This window comes from Equus asinus, chromosome 13, assembly GCF_041296235.1.
Source record: "Equus asinus isolate D_3611 breed Donkey chromosome 13, EquAss-T2T_v2, whole genome shotgun sequence".
In the NCBI taxonomy this organism is placed as follows: Eukaryota; Metazoa; Chordata; class Mammalia; order Perissodactyla; family Equidae; genus Equus; species Equus asinus.
The window spans coordinates 45,664,033-45,677,857 of record NC_091802.1 but is presented as its reverse complement, the minus strand read 5'-3'; the positions used below and the strand labels follow the sequence as shown (position 1 = coordinate 45,677,857).

Genomic DNA, 13,825 nt, shown 5'->3' with positions numbered 1-13,825 from the left:
TACACTTTGGCGGGACGGGGGTTCACTGGTTTGGATCCTGGGTGCGGACATGGCACTGCTTGGCAAGCCAGGCTGTGGTAAGCGCCCCACATATAAAGCAGAAGATGGACACAGGGCCAGTCTTCCTCAGCAAAAAGAGGAGGATTGGTGGCAGATGTTAGCTCAGGGCTAATCTTCCTCAAAAAAAAAAGAAAAAGAAAAAAAGAACTATTTTTGCAATATTCTTGGTATTATATTTTTCCGTAAATTTGGAATTATTATTATTTTTTATTTTTTTAAAGATTTTCCTTTTCCTTTTTCTTCCCAAAGCTCCCCGGTACATAGTTGTATAGTTTTTTTAGTTGTGGGTCCTTCTAGTTGTGGCATGTGGGATGCCACCTCAGCATGGCTTGATGAGTGGTGCCATGTTCACGCCCAGGATCCGAACCAGCGAAACCCTGGGCTGCCGAAGCAGAGCATGCGAACATAACCACTCAGCCACAGGGTCGGCCCCTGGAATTATTTTAAAAAATTCGAGTCTTATCACATTTTCACATGTATAACTAAAATAAAATAACAATTATGAGAATATTCGAGTCGAAAATCCAAAATGTAGGAATGAATAACTGAAAATTATTTATTTGGTACAATTAAGAATACATCATATAACTTGACCATCAAGAGGGAAATATGTAAAAGTGATAATTGGAAAAAAAGCAGAACATAAAAACAAGTAACACAGATGACGATCACCTTCAAAATAAAGTTCTCTCAATTTTTTTGTGTCAAATATTTAAGGGCACAATAAAAAATAAGACAATTTTACTAACAGTGAAGATCTTTTCAGTTTTTTAGACACAGGTTACTTAGTGGGGGAACAGTGGTTAAAATTCCATGGAACAATTCGAAATATATTATGATGTACATCCGAAAATAAACAAAAAAAATTAAAATTCCATGGAACAAAGGGCAGAGACCATGACCAAATCTTAACAAGGACACCACATTCTGATGCTCTGTAAAGCAGTATTTTTGAGACAGGAAAACATCCAAAGACAGACGATTCTTCTCAACTTGCTTCCCCCACCATTGAATGCGACGTTTATTCATCTTTGTATCTATCCACGGCTTAGCCCAGATCTCTGAATTCCCAACTAGTTTAATACAATTTACAGTCAAATGACACTTTATCGTAAATAATACGTTCACATGGAAATAAATTCTTGACGGTTTTTAAATTCATGATGCCCATGAATAATATTCAGTTATGATAATTTACAAAATGGCAAGAAAGATTCTTTGAGATCCCAAAGTAAGAAAACACTTGAGAAAAGTATATGTTCAAGAGCTTCTTAACAAATATGAAGCACAATTGCTAGAATCTTGATAAAAAGTAATTTTTCTTGGCTTCAAGGTTTGAGTCTGCCTGAATCCCTGAACTAACACCAACATGCCACTGCCGTAGACGTCCTCAGTAGAGCCCAGGGCGCTGCCTCACGTCAGGAGCAGGCGCTCTCCGCGGCGCGGCAAGGAAGAGGCTTGCGATATTTGCACTGAATCCAAACGCGGTACATTGTCAGCTGCTTCCCTCGGTTCACCTGCAATCGGCGGTCCACCAGGTTCTGAACCTTCTCCAGTCCCGCAGCAGTGAAAAGTGTGTCCAGTTCATCTAGTTTGGAAAAGAGAAGTTTACATATTTTCCCCTGAAAAAAAATACTGTGTCTACCACTTCCCATTTTAAATGGGGCTCTGTGAGACTGCCGTCATTACTTATGTTTTTAGTGGTGTTAGCAGGGCTGTTTGGTCATAAATGCAGCAGTGGCCTGGTAACAGCAAACTCACGTTTGGGTAGGGCACATCAAGCCATCTGCAAAAGGGAGCCTGGAACCCAGAGGGAGAGTTTCTTTAAGAGTCAGCTGATGGGGAGGAATTTTTCAAGAAGGGCTCTATGGATAATTTAAAATTGTATGCCAAAATCTACATACATGTATGTCAAAGCCGTTTTTTTTTTTTTAGGGGACAAATTCTGTCACTTTAACCAAAGGCTTAAAAAAGTACGTGACCTGACATAAGGCCCAGGAACGGAGGATTCGGAAGGCACTGGTGGAGGAGGAAACCTAGGGAGGGGAAGCAGCAGAGGAGAGCAGCTCTGGGTTATACCTGGAACCCAGGGGCAAAGAGGGCACCCTCACTCAGGGGCACCTGAGGGTAACCCAGCTTAGAGGGAGAAACAGCTGCACCGAAGTCTCGCAAAATGGACATGTTTCCTGTTTCGGACAGAGTGACAGAGAGGAAGAGCAGACTGTGGAAGAGCAAGGCTAAGGACCGAAGGTTTGCACGGGCTGAGCCTATGCAGAGAACGGTGAATGGCTAAGGTGGCTGAGGGCAGGATGTGAGGGGTGGGGAAGAGCAGGGAAAAGACTGCAAAAAGTAGGAGGGACCAGATGATTTTACTTCCGAAAGCACACCGAGCGACAGTTAATCTGGTATTCTGGGGACTGTCAGCATAAATAAAGATGAGTGTTTTCATACCTTGTGTGAAGAAGTAAACTCTGGTGCCATCACCTCTCACATAGAAATTTTCAGACAGACACTGACCTGCAGAATGATGTGGTAAAAATCAGAGAAACTTTAAAGCACTTCTTTGAATTTCACTGCCAACTAAATGTGCATCAATATAGCAATTTCTTGGGCAGAGAACAGATTCTTTTCTTGGTTATACTTGGTACTGTGCAGGAATCTGCAATTTCTCTCCTACAAAAGAATGGCGCTTCGGAGAAGAGCAGCCCAAGGGGACTAACCAAACTTCAATGTCAGGTAACATATGCAACCCTAGACCCTGTCCTAGAGTTCCGTTTCACGATGAAAGACAACTTTTATTTTCCCCTCCTCGATTAAATAAACAGCACAGGGAGCGGCCCGTGGCCGAGTGGTTAAGTTTGCGCGCTCCGCTTCCGCAGCCCAGGGTTTCCCCAGTTCGGATCCTGGGTGCCGACACGGCACAGCTCATCAGGCCATGCTGAGGAGGCATCCCACATGCCACAACTAGAAGGACCCACAACTAAAATATGCAACTATATACTGGGGGGATTTGAGAAGAAAAAGCAATTAAAGAAAAAAAAAAGGAAAGAAAGAAAGAACAAAGAGAAACGGGGCTGACCCGCCGTGGTTAAGTTTGCACGCTCCGCTTGGGCAGCCCAGGGTTTCGCCAGTTAGGATCCTGGGTGCGGACATGGCACCGCTTGTCAGGCCACGCTGAGGCGGCATCCCACATGCCACAACTCGAAGGACCCACAACCAAAAATATACAACTATGTACCGAGGGCGCTTTGGGGAGAAAAAGGAAAAATAAAATCTTTAAAAAGAAAAAAGAGAAACAAATCAAGCAATATAGCTAAGTTTAAGGGAACTTGAGACAGCCACTATTACCGTTCTGGTGACTGTCCTTTTGCACGTCTCTCCACTTGTCTACACACTCATTCATAAACATGCTAACACATACACTGTTCTCATCATGGACACACTATCCCGCTAAGCCCCCTGACCATACGTCAATTTAACAACCTGATGTGTAACCCTTCTACACTTTTCAAATGTCGATATAATGTTTCTTACTTACTTTACTTACGTATTTTCCTCCAGCTACTGTTATACACAGGATCAAGTTTAAAACACTCATCTGTACACTGCTTTTCTCACTTGGTGATACAGAATGGAAACCCCTTCCAGATCACTGGTATGGTGCCTACCTCATGTGACAGGCACAACATTCCCCCCACCCAGAGGCATTTATTGTTTCCAAAATTTGGTTATACATATATTATCATACATATATTATGTGCTGGTTCTTGAATAGTTCCCAAAAGGACTGTTAGACTGAATAGATTCTCCCAGGGTGCTTTAAAAACGGCTGTGAACAATTCATATTTCTACCAATAATGGAGGCGTGTACCTCTTTCTTTGAATTGGCCAGCAATAGGTTTAAGAAGTGGTATCTCTTTGCTATTATTTTTTTCTTTTTTAGCTGAGGAAGATTCGCCTTGAGCTAACATCTGTGCCAATCTTCCTCGTTTTTTTAGTATGCAGGCCACCAGTACAACATGGCTGCTAACAAAGCAGTGTAGGTCTGTGCCTGGGGAACTGAGCCCAGGCCACTGAAGTGGAGTGTGCTGCACTTAACCACTAGGCCACAGGGCTGGTCCTGTTTTTATTTTCTTAAACTTTTGTTTTTGGCCATTTGGATATGCTCTCCTGTAAATCAACTCTAAAACATTCCTTGCCTGTTTTTTGGGTGGGTCACTGATCTCTTCCTTATCAATTTGCTGACAGCCCTGTTTGAAGAGCACAGACATTAATTTTTATCTGTTCTATTAACTGAAAATATTTGTCTTTCAACTTTTTAGTGGCATCTTTTGCCATACCACATTTAAAACTACTCACATAATCCAATGTCTTTTTCTAAAAGTAGCTGTCTTGGTTAAAAAGACGTCCCTCATATTTATATTACACAAGTTTTCAAAAATGTACCACCCTTGTCATATATTAAATGGCTTTATATATGGAGCTATAATTCTAGAGTCTCCATTCTGTTTCACTGATTTGTATGTCTATTTTGACGGCAAAATCATTGTTTTGATTATAGTGGCGATTTTCTTTTCTTTTTTTTGGTGAGGAAGATTGTGTCTGAGCTAACATCTGTGCCAATATTCCTCTATTTTGTAGGTGGGACGTTGCCACAGCATGGCTTGATAAGTGGTGTGTAGGTCCACGCCTGGGATCCAAACCTGTGAACCCTGGGCCACTGAAGAGGAGTGTGTGAACTTAACCACTATGCCACTGGGCAAGCCCTGCAAAATACCTTTTTTAAAGCGAAGCTGAGCCATGTCATAGCGGCCATAATCTCGCAGAAGAATCATCCCTCCTGGCTTCAAAAGTCTGCTCAACCTGTTGATGGCCTTCTGCATCCTGTGGGGCAGCAGGGAACAAAGATCAGGTCTCCTTAAGGACAGGGTTCCTTTTCCCTGTGGCATATCCTGAAAAGCCAGTGGACTTCCTAATCCTGACACACCAGCCCTGAAATCTTAGCTCCTCTGTCCTTGCTTCAGTTAGAACTGGAGCAGACATCTAAGCCTCTGATGTTTGCTCAGGACTATGGCTTCAATTTACTGTCTTCAGTATGAAGAGACCCGAAGATAACCCGTTTCCTCAGTAGGGTCCACGGTGGGGGAAGCTACATGCTCTCTGCCTGGCTCACTTCCTCCTCCTCTTGGGATCACCTCATGGGGATGCCATCCCTGCCCTGCGAGCCCATGGATCTCTGACGGGAGGCCTGACCACCTGGTGTGGAGGCTGCTAGTTGACGCATGTGCCTGCCTTACTAGGCCCAAGCTCTCTGAATGCAGAGACTGTATCTTTCCATTTGTTAAATGAAGACTGAACCTCAGGAACTTACAATTTACATGGTGATAGTCACTATGCAAATGAGTATTATGAGCAGAATGCTTTACATTTCCAGTTGCACTTTCCACATTCAGAGTCTCAGTACAGGTTTCAGCTTTAATAACGTCAGAAGTATAAATGCTACAAACTTACAAAAACATTTGAAAGTCTATTTAAATACTGAATAATAAATTTTTAATTCTAGTATTTTGTTTCAGTCCATGTCAATTTTTAAAAGTTTGTAGCACTTAAACTTGTGCAGTTACTAACGTTTAGAACCATGCCAGGCCTTTTGGGCTGTCCTCCACTTGCCTTTATCTCACACTCACAGTACCCCTGTCAGGGCAGGTGACTCAATGCTATTCTACAGGAAACGTGGGCTACCGAGTCCACGACCCCCTGGTCTCTGACTGATTCTCCTTCCTTGAGACAGTGTCTCATCAGGATGATTGCTGCCTATGTTGATGAGGGTTAATGGTATCTCTTAGGGTACAGCAATCGATTTTCCTTTGATCTAAACTTGATTTTATGGAATTCTCCTGCATTGCAGTTTTCCAAAGCATCAAAGAACACTTAAGCTGCACTTTTAACAAGCGTGGTTATTTAAAGTATTTAAAAAGACCAATAATGGGATGTTATCTAACTGCTGTGGCACCTACAGTTCTAAAACAGCATGTTATGCGATCAACAGGGAATTTCTTCACACACCCACTAAAGACTGCTCCCCAATTCTTTGGGGATGTTAAACCATAACAATGAAAAGAACTGACCACTGCAGTCAACAAGCAGAGGTTTAGAGGCTGAGAAGAAGTTGGACTTTAAGAGAAAATTAGGAAAATGGTTGAGATGCTCATATCACTTTGGATGCAGTGGCATGCAGTCTATCAGAACACATATAAAATCCTTTCTATTTAGGACTCACTCTGATATCAAAGTCTCTGACCAAAGTCTTGTTTCTGTTGCCCTACTGGTTAAGAGACCCAAAACTTACTTGTCTGGAACAACCGAAGAAAGAACAAATATGAGGATGATGATGTCAAGACTATCCGTGGGCACAGGGTAACTCTTATCTTCATCACACAGATCGTGAACAAAGGCAAAACACCGAGAAGGATCATAAGCTGAATTTGTCTGCAGAAAGTTGGAAGAGAGAACACAGGTTAGAAAATGTCCACAGACCCTCAAGGAAAGCTTATTTTGCCTTAAACGTAATTGCTGCTGCTTCCCACTGAGAGGTACAGTTCTCAGCACTATGGCAAGCGTTCTTCCTCAAAGGGTAAGAAGCAGGAGCAACTCGAGGGAAGAGCCTGTGGAATCTAATCATTACTCTAAAATGGAACGTTCCTAATTCTTCTACTTTTACTCTTTATTCTGATGCAGAGTCAGATCTGAGGACTGGAAAATGATCAGGAAGGTAACTGACCAAGAGGGAAAAGAAAAAAACTGATGAGAGAAACAAAACATACTGAAAAAGCATGATTTAAAACAACTCCATCTACAGCAAATTAAACAGATCACAGAATTCTCCAGGAAAACCTATTTCTCTAAATGTAGAAAATTAACCTATACTTTATTATCATAAAATTAACTAAAGATAAGCCTCAATATTCATCTGACCTAGATGCAGAAAAACAATTCCAGAAAGACAGAGAACAGCCAATTCCTGAGCTCCTGTGCCAGGACATCAGACATGACTATACCAGACACATTTTAGGGTCACTTCTCCATCCACGTCTCTCTTCTCCAAAAATGTGACACTCTTCCTCACTGGCCACAGCTAATTCAAACAGGGCAAGTAGATTATCAGCTGGGCTGAATCAACCAGACTTTCTTGGGACTTTGGAACCACGACACAGTCACTCTGGTGAGGTTCTGAGAACATCTGAACAGGGCAGCCTTCTAACGGACTGTGAGGGGCAAGCACTTGGGGACCATGTGCCCAAACCAGGAAAAACCTACTAGAGAAAGCTGGTCTGCAAACAAACAAACAACAACAAAGAGCAAATGGGCAACGAGAGATGAGACATCACTGCTGTGACAGAAGGAGCCAGCTCGCCTCGCTATCTAACACTTTGTCAGGGCTGAGTTCCAGTCCCGGTTACACTTGATGCCCTCGCGTTCTATGACATTCCCTTTCACTGGTTCAGTTTGTCTAGAAGTTTCCGTAACTTGTAACTCAAAGAACCCTGACTGAAACAGTCATCCCATTTCAATCCTTGAAACGTAAGTTTGGAGCGATCAAGAGACCTGCTCCATGTTCCACCGCTGGCGAGTGGCAGATGCTGTATTCATGTCTGGCCCTTTCTCCTACTCCAGGCTGTTTCAGTAAATCTTTACTTTCAGACCACAGAAAAATAAGAAAGTAGAGACCTTGATTTTTAGGAGCCTCTTTTCCCTTTAATCAGAGAAAATTACTGACGGGAATCCCGCACTCACCTGGACCAGTTCTACAGCTGTGGACGAAAAATCACAACAGTAAACAAAGAGTCTCGGGTCACTGAAAGGGACAGAAAAAACCGCACAACAATTAGATTACAAACTGGACTACGTCTGTTCTCTCTTCTGTTCAGCAGAATTAAACTATGAAACGGCAGAGTACCATTCATTCAAAGAAATTACACCTATTAGCCACAACAGATTTCATTTTGGTTAGAATCTTTTTTGACTTATATCCTCTTTTAGACCCTGCAGACAAGGTGTATTTTGTTCTTTGTGGTTTTCTTTTTACTTTCCAAGTTTTCTAGTGGACATGTATCACTTCTGAAATCAGAAAAATGTGATAAGAGATATGAGGAAAAAACATACGAAGTGCTACAGAAATCAGAGGTCCTTAACTAGACTTTTTGGATAGCATGGTATTTCAAAATAATTGGTTTCCTCTATTTTAATTTATATACTTAAAAAAAAGTCTATATACAGAAAGTAGATTAGTGGTTACCTAAGCCTGGGGGTGAGGGGTGGTGGGAAATACGGAGTGACTGCTAATGGGTACAGGGTTTCGTTTTCGGGTGATAAAAATCTTCTAAAATTGATTGTGGTGATAGTTGCACAAGTTTGTGAATATAATGAACAACACTGAAGTATATACCTTAAATTGTATCTCAATAAAGCTGTTATGTATAAAAACAAACACATTAGCCTGAAAAGTGATCCAAAACCTTAACTAGACATGGTACAAAAAAATGATGAGAACTTCTAACAGAAAGGAAGTAGGCATTAAGGTAACACAAGAAACATGTTAAGAAGCCTGCAAGGCTGCAGAATGATACAGCTGAACTGTATTAATTAGATCTGTTTTCTGGATGTTTCTGACCTAGAATTTGAGGAAGGAAAGAAGGGGCCGGCCCAGTGGCATAGTGGTTAAGTTCGTGCGCTCTGCTTCCACGGCCCAGGGTTCACAGGTTTGGATGTTGGGTGCAGACCTACACACCGCTCATCAAGCCATGCTGTGGAGGTGTCCCACATATAAAATGGAGGAAGACCGGCACAGATGTTAGCTCAGTGACAATCTTCCTCACCATAAGAAAAAAAAGGGGAAAAGAAGAAAAAAGAGCTAAGGAAAGACATGCAGTGTGTGGCCAACTCATCTGAGAGTGACAAACAAGACACACTTCATAGGACAATCTTGTATAGGATTACGAAAACTATGCTGAATTTAAATCTGACAGTAGACAGCAGGTAGTAGAAAGCCCATGTCAATTCTAAGCAAGTGAATTACATGAACAAGTGGATTCTAGCAAGATGCTGGGCACACTGATCTCATTTAAACAGCACAACCAGGCAAGGATGGTGGCAAAAATGCCATCTCCACTTTATACTCAATATCCATTATACTGACTAGTGGCCACAACTCTCGAAGGGCAGTCAATCTCCCATTTGAGGCGGATTACTTAAAGTGTGATACCAACATTAGAACAACTTCTTTTCTTCACTGTAAACTACTAAAACTTGCCAAGTTTTCCTAGAAATTTTTAACAATAAAATGTGTATTTTAAATGAGGTTAGTCTCGCTAAATTCTGTTAATAAGTACTGTAGGCTAAAACAGCAAAATTATCAATATAGAACCTTTGAAAAACAATGAGCTCCAATGGAGAACATGGAACTAGAATGTCATTTCCATGAGTAGCTTGAAAACAGGAGACAACCTTCATGTTATGTCAGCCTCCTCAACTCTACAATGACAGCCTAGCCACCAGACTGCTCCTCAGAGAGATCTCACAGCAGAGAAGCTGAAAATGTTTTAAGCACCTTAGAGGAAGGCAGTATCTATAAACAAGGTGACACGTTTTAAATCTCACTAATTTCCCTGATGACAAAGATTAACTTATAAATCAAATTAAATCAAAACAATCCACAAATACATAATGTCAAAATCTAAATCTCCTATAACCCATGCTTCCCAATAATCACTGTTACCAGAATTTTGAGAAACAACAAACCCCCATTTTTCTCCTCTTTGCTGTCATATAGTTAAACTTTACAACATACTTACTTGTTAGTTTGTAAAATTGGAAAGACTGTGTTTCCCACACCACAACCAACCTGCAGACAGAAATGAAGTATCAATCAAAGAACTTTCCAAAGAAGTAATTCCCTGAAGCTAACTAATCAACAACAGATAACCTTGCCTAATTGGATCAGGGAAGGTATAGTGACCAGAGCTAAACAGTACCCATGACATTCCCTGAGCCTGACCTCAGGAATCCTTAAAAGAGGTAGATGCAAAAGACAGGAGCACGGTGCTGGGCTGGCCCATGGCCGAGTGGTTGAATTTGCGCTCTGCCTCAGCAGCCCAGGGTTTCAGATCCTGGGTGCAGACCCAGCACCGCTCATCAGGCCATGCTGAGGTGGCGTCCCACAGAGCACAACCAGAAGGACCCACAACTAGAATAGACAACTGTGTACTGGGGGGCTTTGGGGAGGAGGAGGAGGAGGCGGCAAAAAAAAGACTGGCAACTGATGTTAGCTCAGGTGCCAATCTTAAGGGGAAAAAAAAAGGACATGAGCATGCTTTCATTAGCAGAAGGGAGCTGGTCTAGAAAAAGGGCATAGGTTGCCCTTACTTTCTGAGTTCTAGGAAATAGTCCTGTAGATGAAATATTTTCTTAATGAGCTCCACTATATCATTACTGGAAAAATGTTTCTAATATACTGGGCTGAAAAATTCATGAAAAGGGGACCATGGTAACACTGTTCTAAATACAGTGCTGGGGGTGGTCACAATAAAAACAGTGACCATTTACTAAGGGCTTATTATGGGCCAGATGCTATTCTTAGCCATTTTATATGCATTATCTCAACGAGCCCTTGTAACAACTATGAGGCAGAGAGAGTGAGAGAGGGACAAAGTCCCATTCTGCTTGGGAGGGTAAGGGTCTAGTACAAAGTCATGCCCTAGGACTCACTCCCAAGGCTAACCAGCTTCTGACGAGTGTGAAGCCACCATTTGTGAATTACGGTGATGGGACCCACCTAGACACTTTTCCAGGCCCAGCCTTTCCTTTGCAACACAGTCCAAACTCAGAAGATACGAATTCTCCCATGCCTGCGAAACAGGCACCATCCCAACCAACCTCTCCATCTTATAATTATATTAGAAGAAAAGTAACAGAAGTTGCCTTGTCTTTTCCAGAGGGGAGGGAAAGCATGAGGCTACAACTTTCGGATGCAACACGATGTTTCCAGGTAGCACCTCAAGTGACCTACCTTTGTCTGCCACAACTACCTGATAGCTGGTCTGCGTTTAGGGGAATTCATTAGTGCAAAAACGGAGGTGATCCCAGGCCAAAAAAAGGGTCAAGTCTAGTCAGCTTCAACAGACAGAAGTCACTTTTGTGGTCAACTTCTCCATGTTCCCCATGTGCAAAAAGCTTCACAAGTCCCACTACCAGGACAATAAGGGGAGGTTACCTCAAGTATTCGATAGGTGGCTGAGGATCCAGGAAACTCATCAGCACACATTTCCAGGTGACTGAGTTTCTGAGTTACACTCTCCTCCACGGGAAGTGTCTGTGTTTCGTGTCCAAGGCTGTTTGAAGAAAACTTGTGCTGTTCTTCTATTATTAAACCAGGTCCGTCCTCGCTGCTTCTATATTCAGGTACTTCACTTCTCTTGTTCTCCAAGGGCAAATCCTTCAAGGGATCTTGGTTTTGGGCAGGTGCCAGCTCTGGGAATTCGGTAAAAAGCCAATGTCTATCCTTGAAAAACCCATTTTCATGAATTTTGTAGAAGTCGTTCCAATATTTGTGGGCATTGATCTCATAATCAACTGTAAATATTTAAGAAAGACTTGTAAGAACCATCTCCTCATACTTTCTTTGTATCTACTGTCAATTGTCATCCTGCTTCACCAAATGTCATTTTATACTAAAAGCACCCTCAAGTAGAGCCATAGTTTCACAGCTGGAGGTCATTTAGTCCTACCACCCATCACACTTGAATTCTCTCTATAGCTCATCCTTCCAGGGAGTCCAACTTCTGCCAGGGAACTTACCACCTATCAATTTTCCTCCCACACCTTTGACTGGCTCTTAATTACCAGAAAATTCTAACATTAAACAAAACAAATCTGTCTAATCACTTCTGGTCAAAGTCCTACTACTTCTCAGGACCATAAGGAACAATGCTTTTGTATTTGAGGGCAGTAATCTTCCTCTCTAACTCTTCTCTTTTACAAGCTAAATGTCCCAGGTTCTTCAGTTCTCCATGTGAACTCAATGGTTACAACACAGGCAGTTACTCCATAAATACGTTCATTTGTCTCTGGTTCTTTAGAGCGTGGAGCCCAGAAATGAATTCAATACTACTAATAAATACCAAAAATGGAAAGAAGGCTAAGAGGAAAAGAGAAAACGCTGGTAAGAGGGAAAAATGTCCTCAGATGAGAAGAGTTTTGGTGACAGAGGACAGGAGAGATTAAAAAGTATGGACTGTTTAAAAAGAAAGCTGTTGTTTAAGGTAGTCCTAGATTTTAGTTTTCTGCTCTTTGCCAATACAGGGCCTTGACCAGCGTAGTAGAAAGAATAAAAATCTAAGAAATTGGATTTTAATTCCACCACTGCTACTACTAACTGCTTACCTCTGGGCAAGGCACTTAATGTCCTGTGGTCCAAGTTTCTTTAACTGTAAAAAGAGGATATTGGACTACATGATTTTCAACATCCCTTTCAACTTTAACTTGCTTTGATCAAGCCCCTGTAAAACTATGCAAAGCGAATATTTTTGTAACTGCAACCTTCTAACTGTTGTACAGGAGTAGAAGACTCTGTCAGTGGGTACTACTCTCCAATTTCTAGTCCTACCTTCAATTGTCTATTGGGACATAGCTCAAACCAGTCCTAGTTTTACTACCGAGGGATACTCTGCAGTGAAATCATCCACCTCTCCAGAAGAGCCCCCTTTTTCTTTCGCCAGACTTAATCTCCACTCTGCTTCACCCATCTTTCCTTGGCAGAAGCCCTACATCCTCATAGCCATCACACAAGAAAAGAGACATAATTCACCAGTCATCAGCCTCCTCCCCCAACAATATTTAGAATCTGATCACTTGAATCAAGTTTCAAAGGCAACATTTCGTCAGGCAAAGTGTAATCATGTAGAAAGTACACCCTCTAACACAATCAGGTGGCCCCACGGTTGCCACTGGCCAGCCATATTAATAGGAGTCTACCCAACATAACTAAAAACTTAATTACTAGAAAATAACCTCAAGATATGTTACCCTCTCCCAAATAAAACCAAAACCAAAACACTCTCTATGCCCTAATAAGATTTTAAGGTGCAGCCCTTTTCCGTCCTTGCCCATCCCCGCCCCTTCCCGTTCTACCTCCGAGTTCGCTATCAGTCCCGTAGCAGAGGCTCCTGGCGGCCTCGGTTCTCCGGGATGACGCGTCCGGCAGGACGCCGGCTACGGAACCACTGAGAGCCCACCTTGCTTCTCCTCGCACACCCGCTCGGCGCTGTTCTCCCGGACTTTCCTCTCCGCCGCCGCGGCCTGCTCTTCCGACCACTCCACATTGTCCCTGGAAAATCAAACGCACAGCTTAGGGCCTCACGTTCCAGCTGCGGGCAGGGCGAGGAGCTGGCCCTGGAGCACCTCTCCCGTGGGAGGAGAGCGCCTCGAGCAGGGCAGGGGACTCGTGGCCGGCGGTGAGCGGCTTCTCGGAGCGCTCCGGGGCGGCGGGACCGGGGGCGAGCCGCAGGCCGGGCGAGGGGCAGGGCGGTTACCAGGCGTTGTGCTGGAAGACGCGCGCCGGATCGCTCAGGAAGCGGCTCCCAAACTGCTGCCTCTTCTCGCCGACTCCAGCGGGACTACCCTCACGGCAGGGACCGGCCATGACACCGGAGCCGGAAACCCCTACCTTTCCGTAACGCGAGAACTTCCTGCGGGCCACGCCCCCTTCCGG

At 43.1% G+C, this 13,825-nt stretch overlaps 1 protein-coding gene across 1 annotated transcript; it reads right to left on the bottom strand.

The window, feature by feature from the left end:
• Positions 1–572: 572 nt before the first annotated feature.
• METTL2A (methyltransferase 2A, tRNA N3-cytidine) lies at positions 573–13,798 on the bottom strand. Its single transcript, XM_014860991.3, has 9 exons — positions 13,647–13,798; positions 13,350–13,441; positions 11,330–11,688; positions 9,912–9,961; positions 7,855–7,915; positions 6,410–6,549; positions 4,838–4,944; positions 2,512–2,577; positions 573–1,648 (listed from the first exon to the last, which is right to left on the bottom strand). The coding sequence occupies exons 1-9, from the start codon at positions 13,754–13,756 to the stop codon at positions 1,479–1,481; spliced, it is 1,155 nt and encodes a 384-aa protein (XP_014716477.1). The 5' UTR covers positions 13,757–13,798; the 3' UTR covers positions 573–1,478.
• Positions 13,799–13,825: the final 27 nt, after the last annotated feature.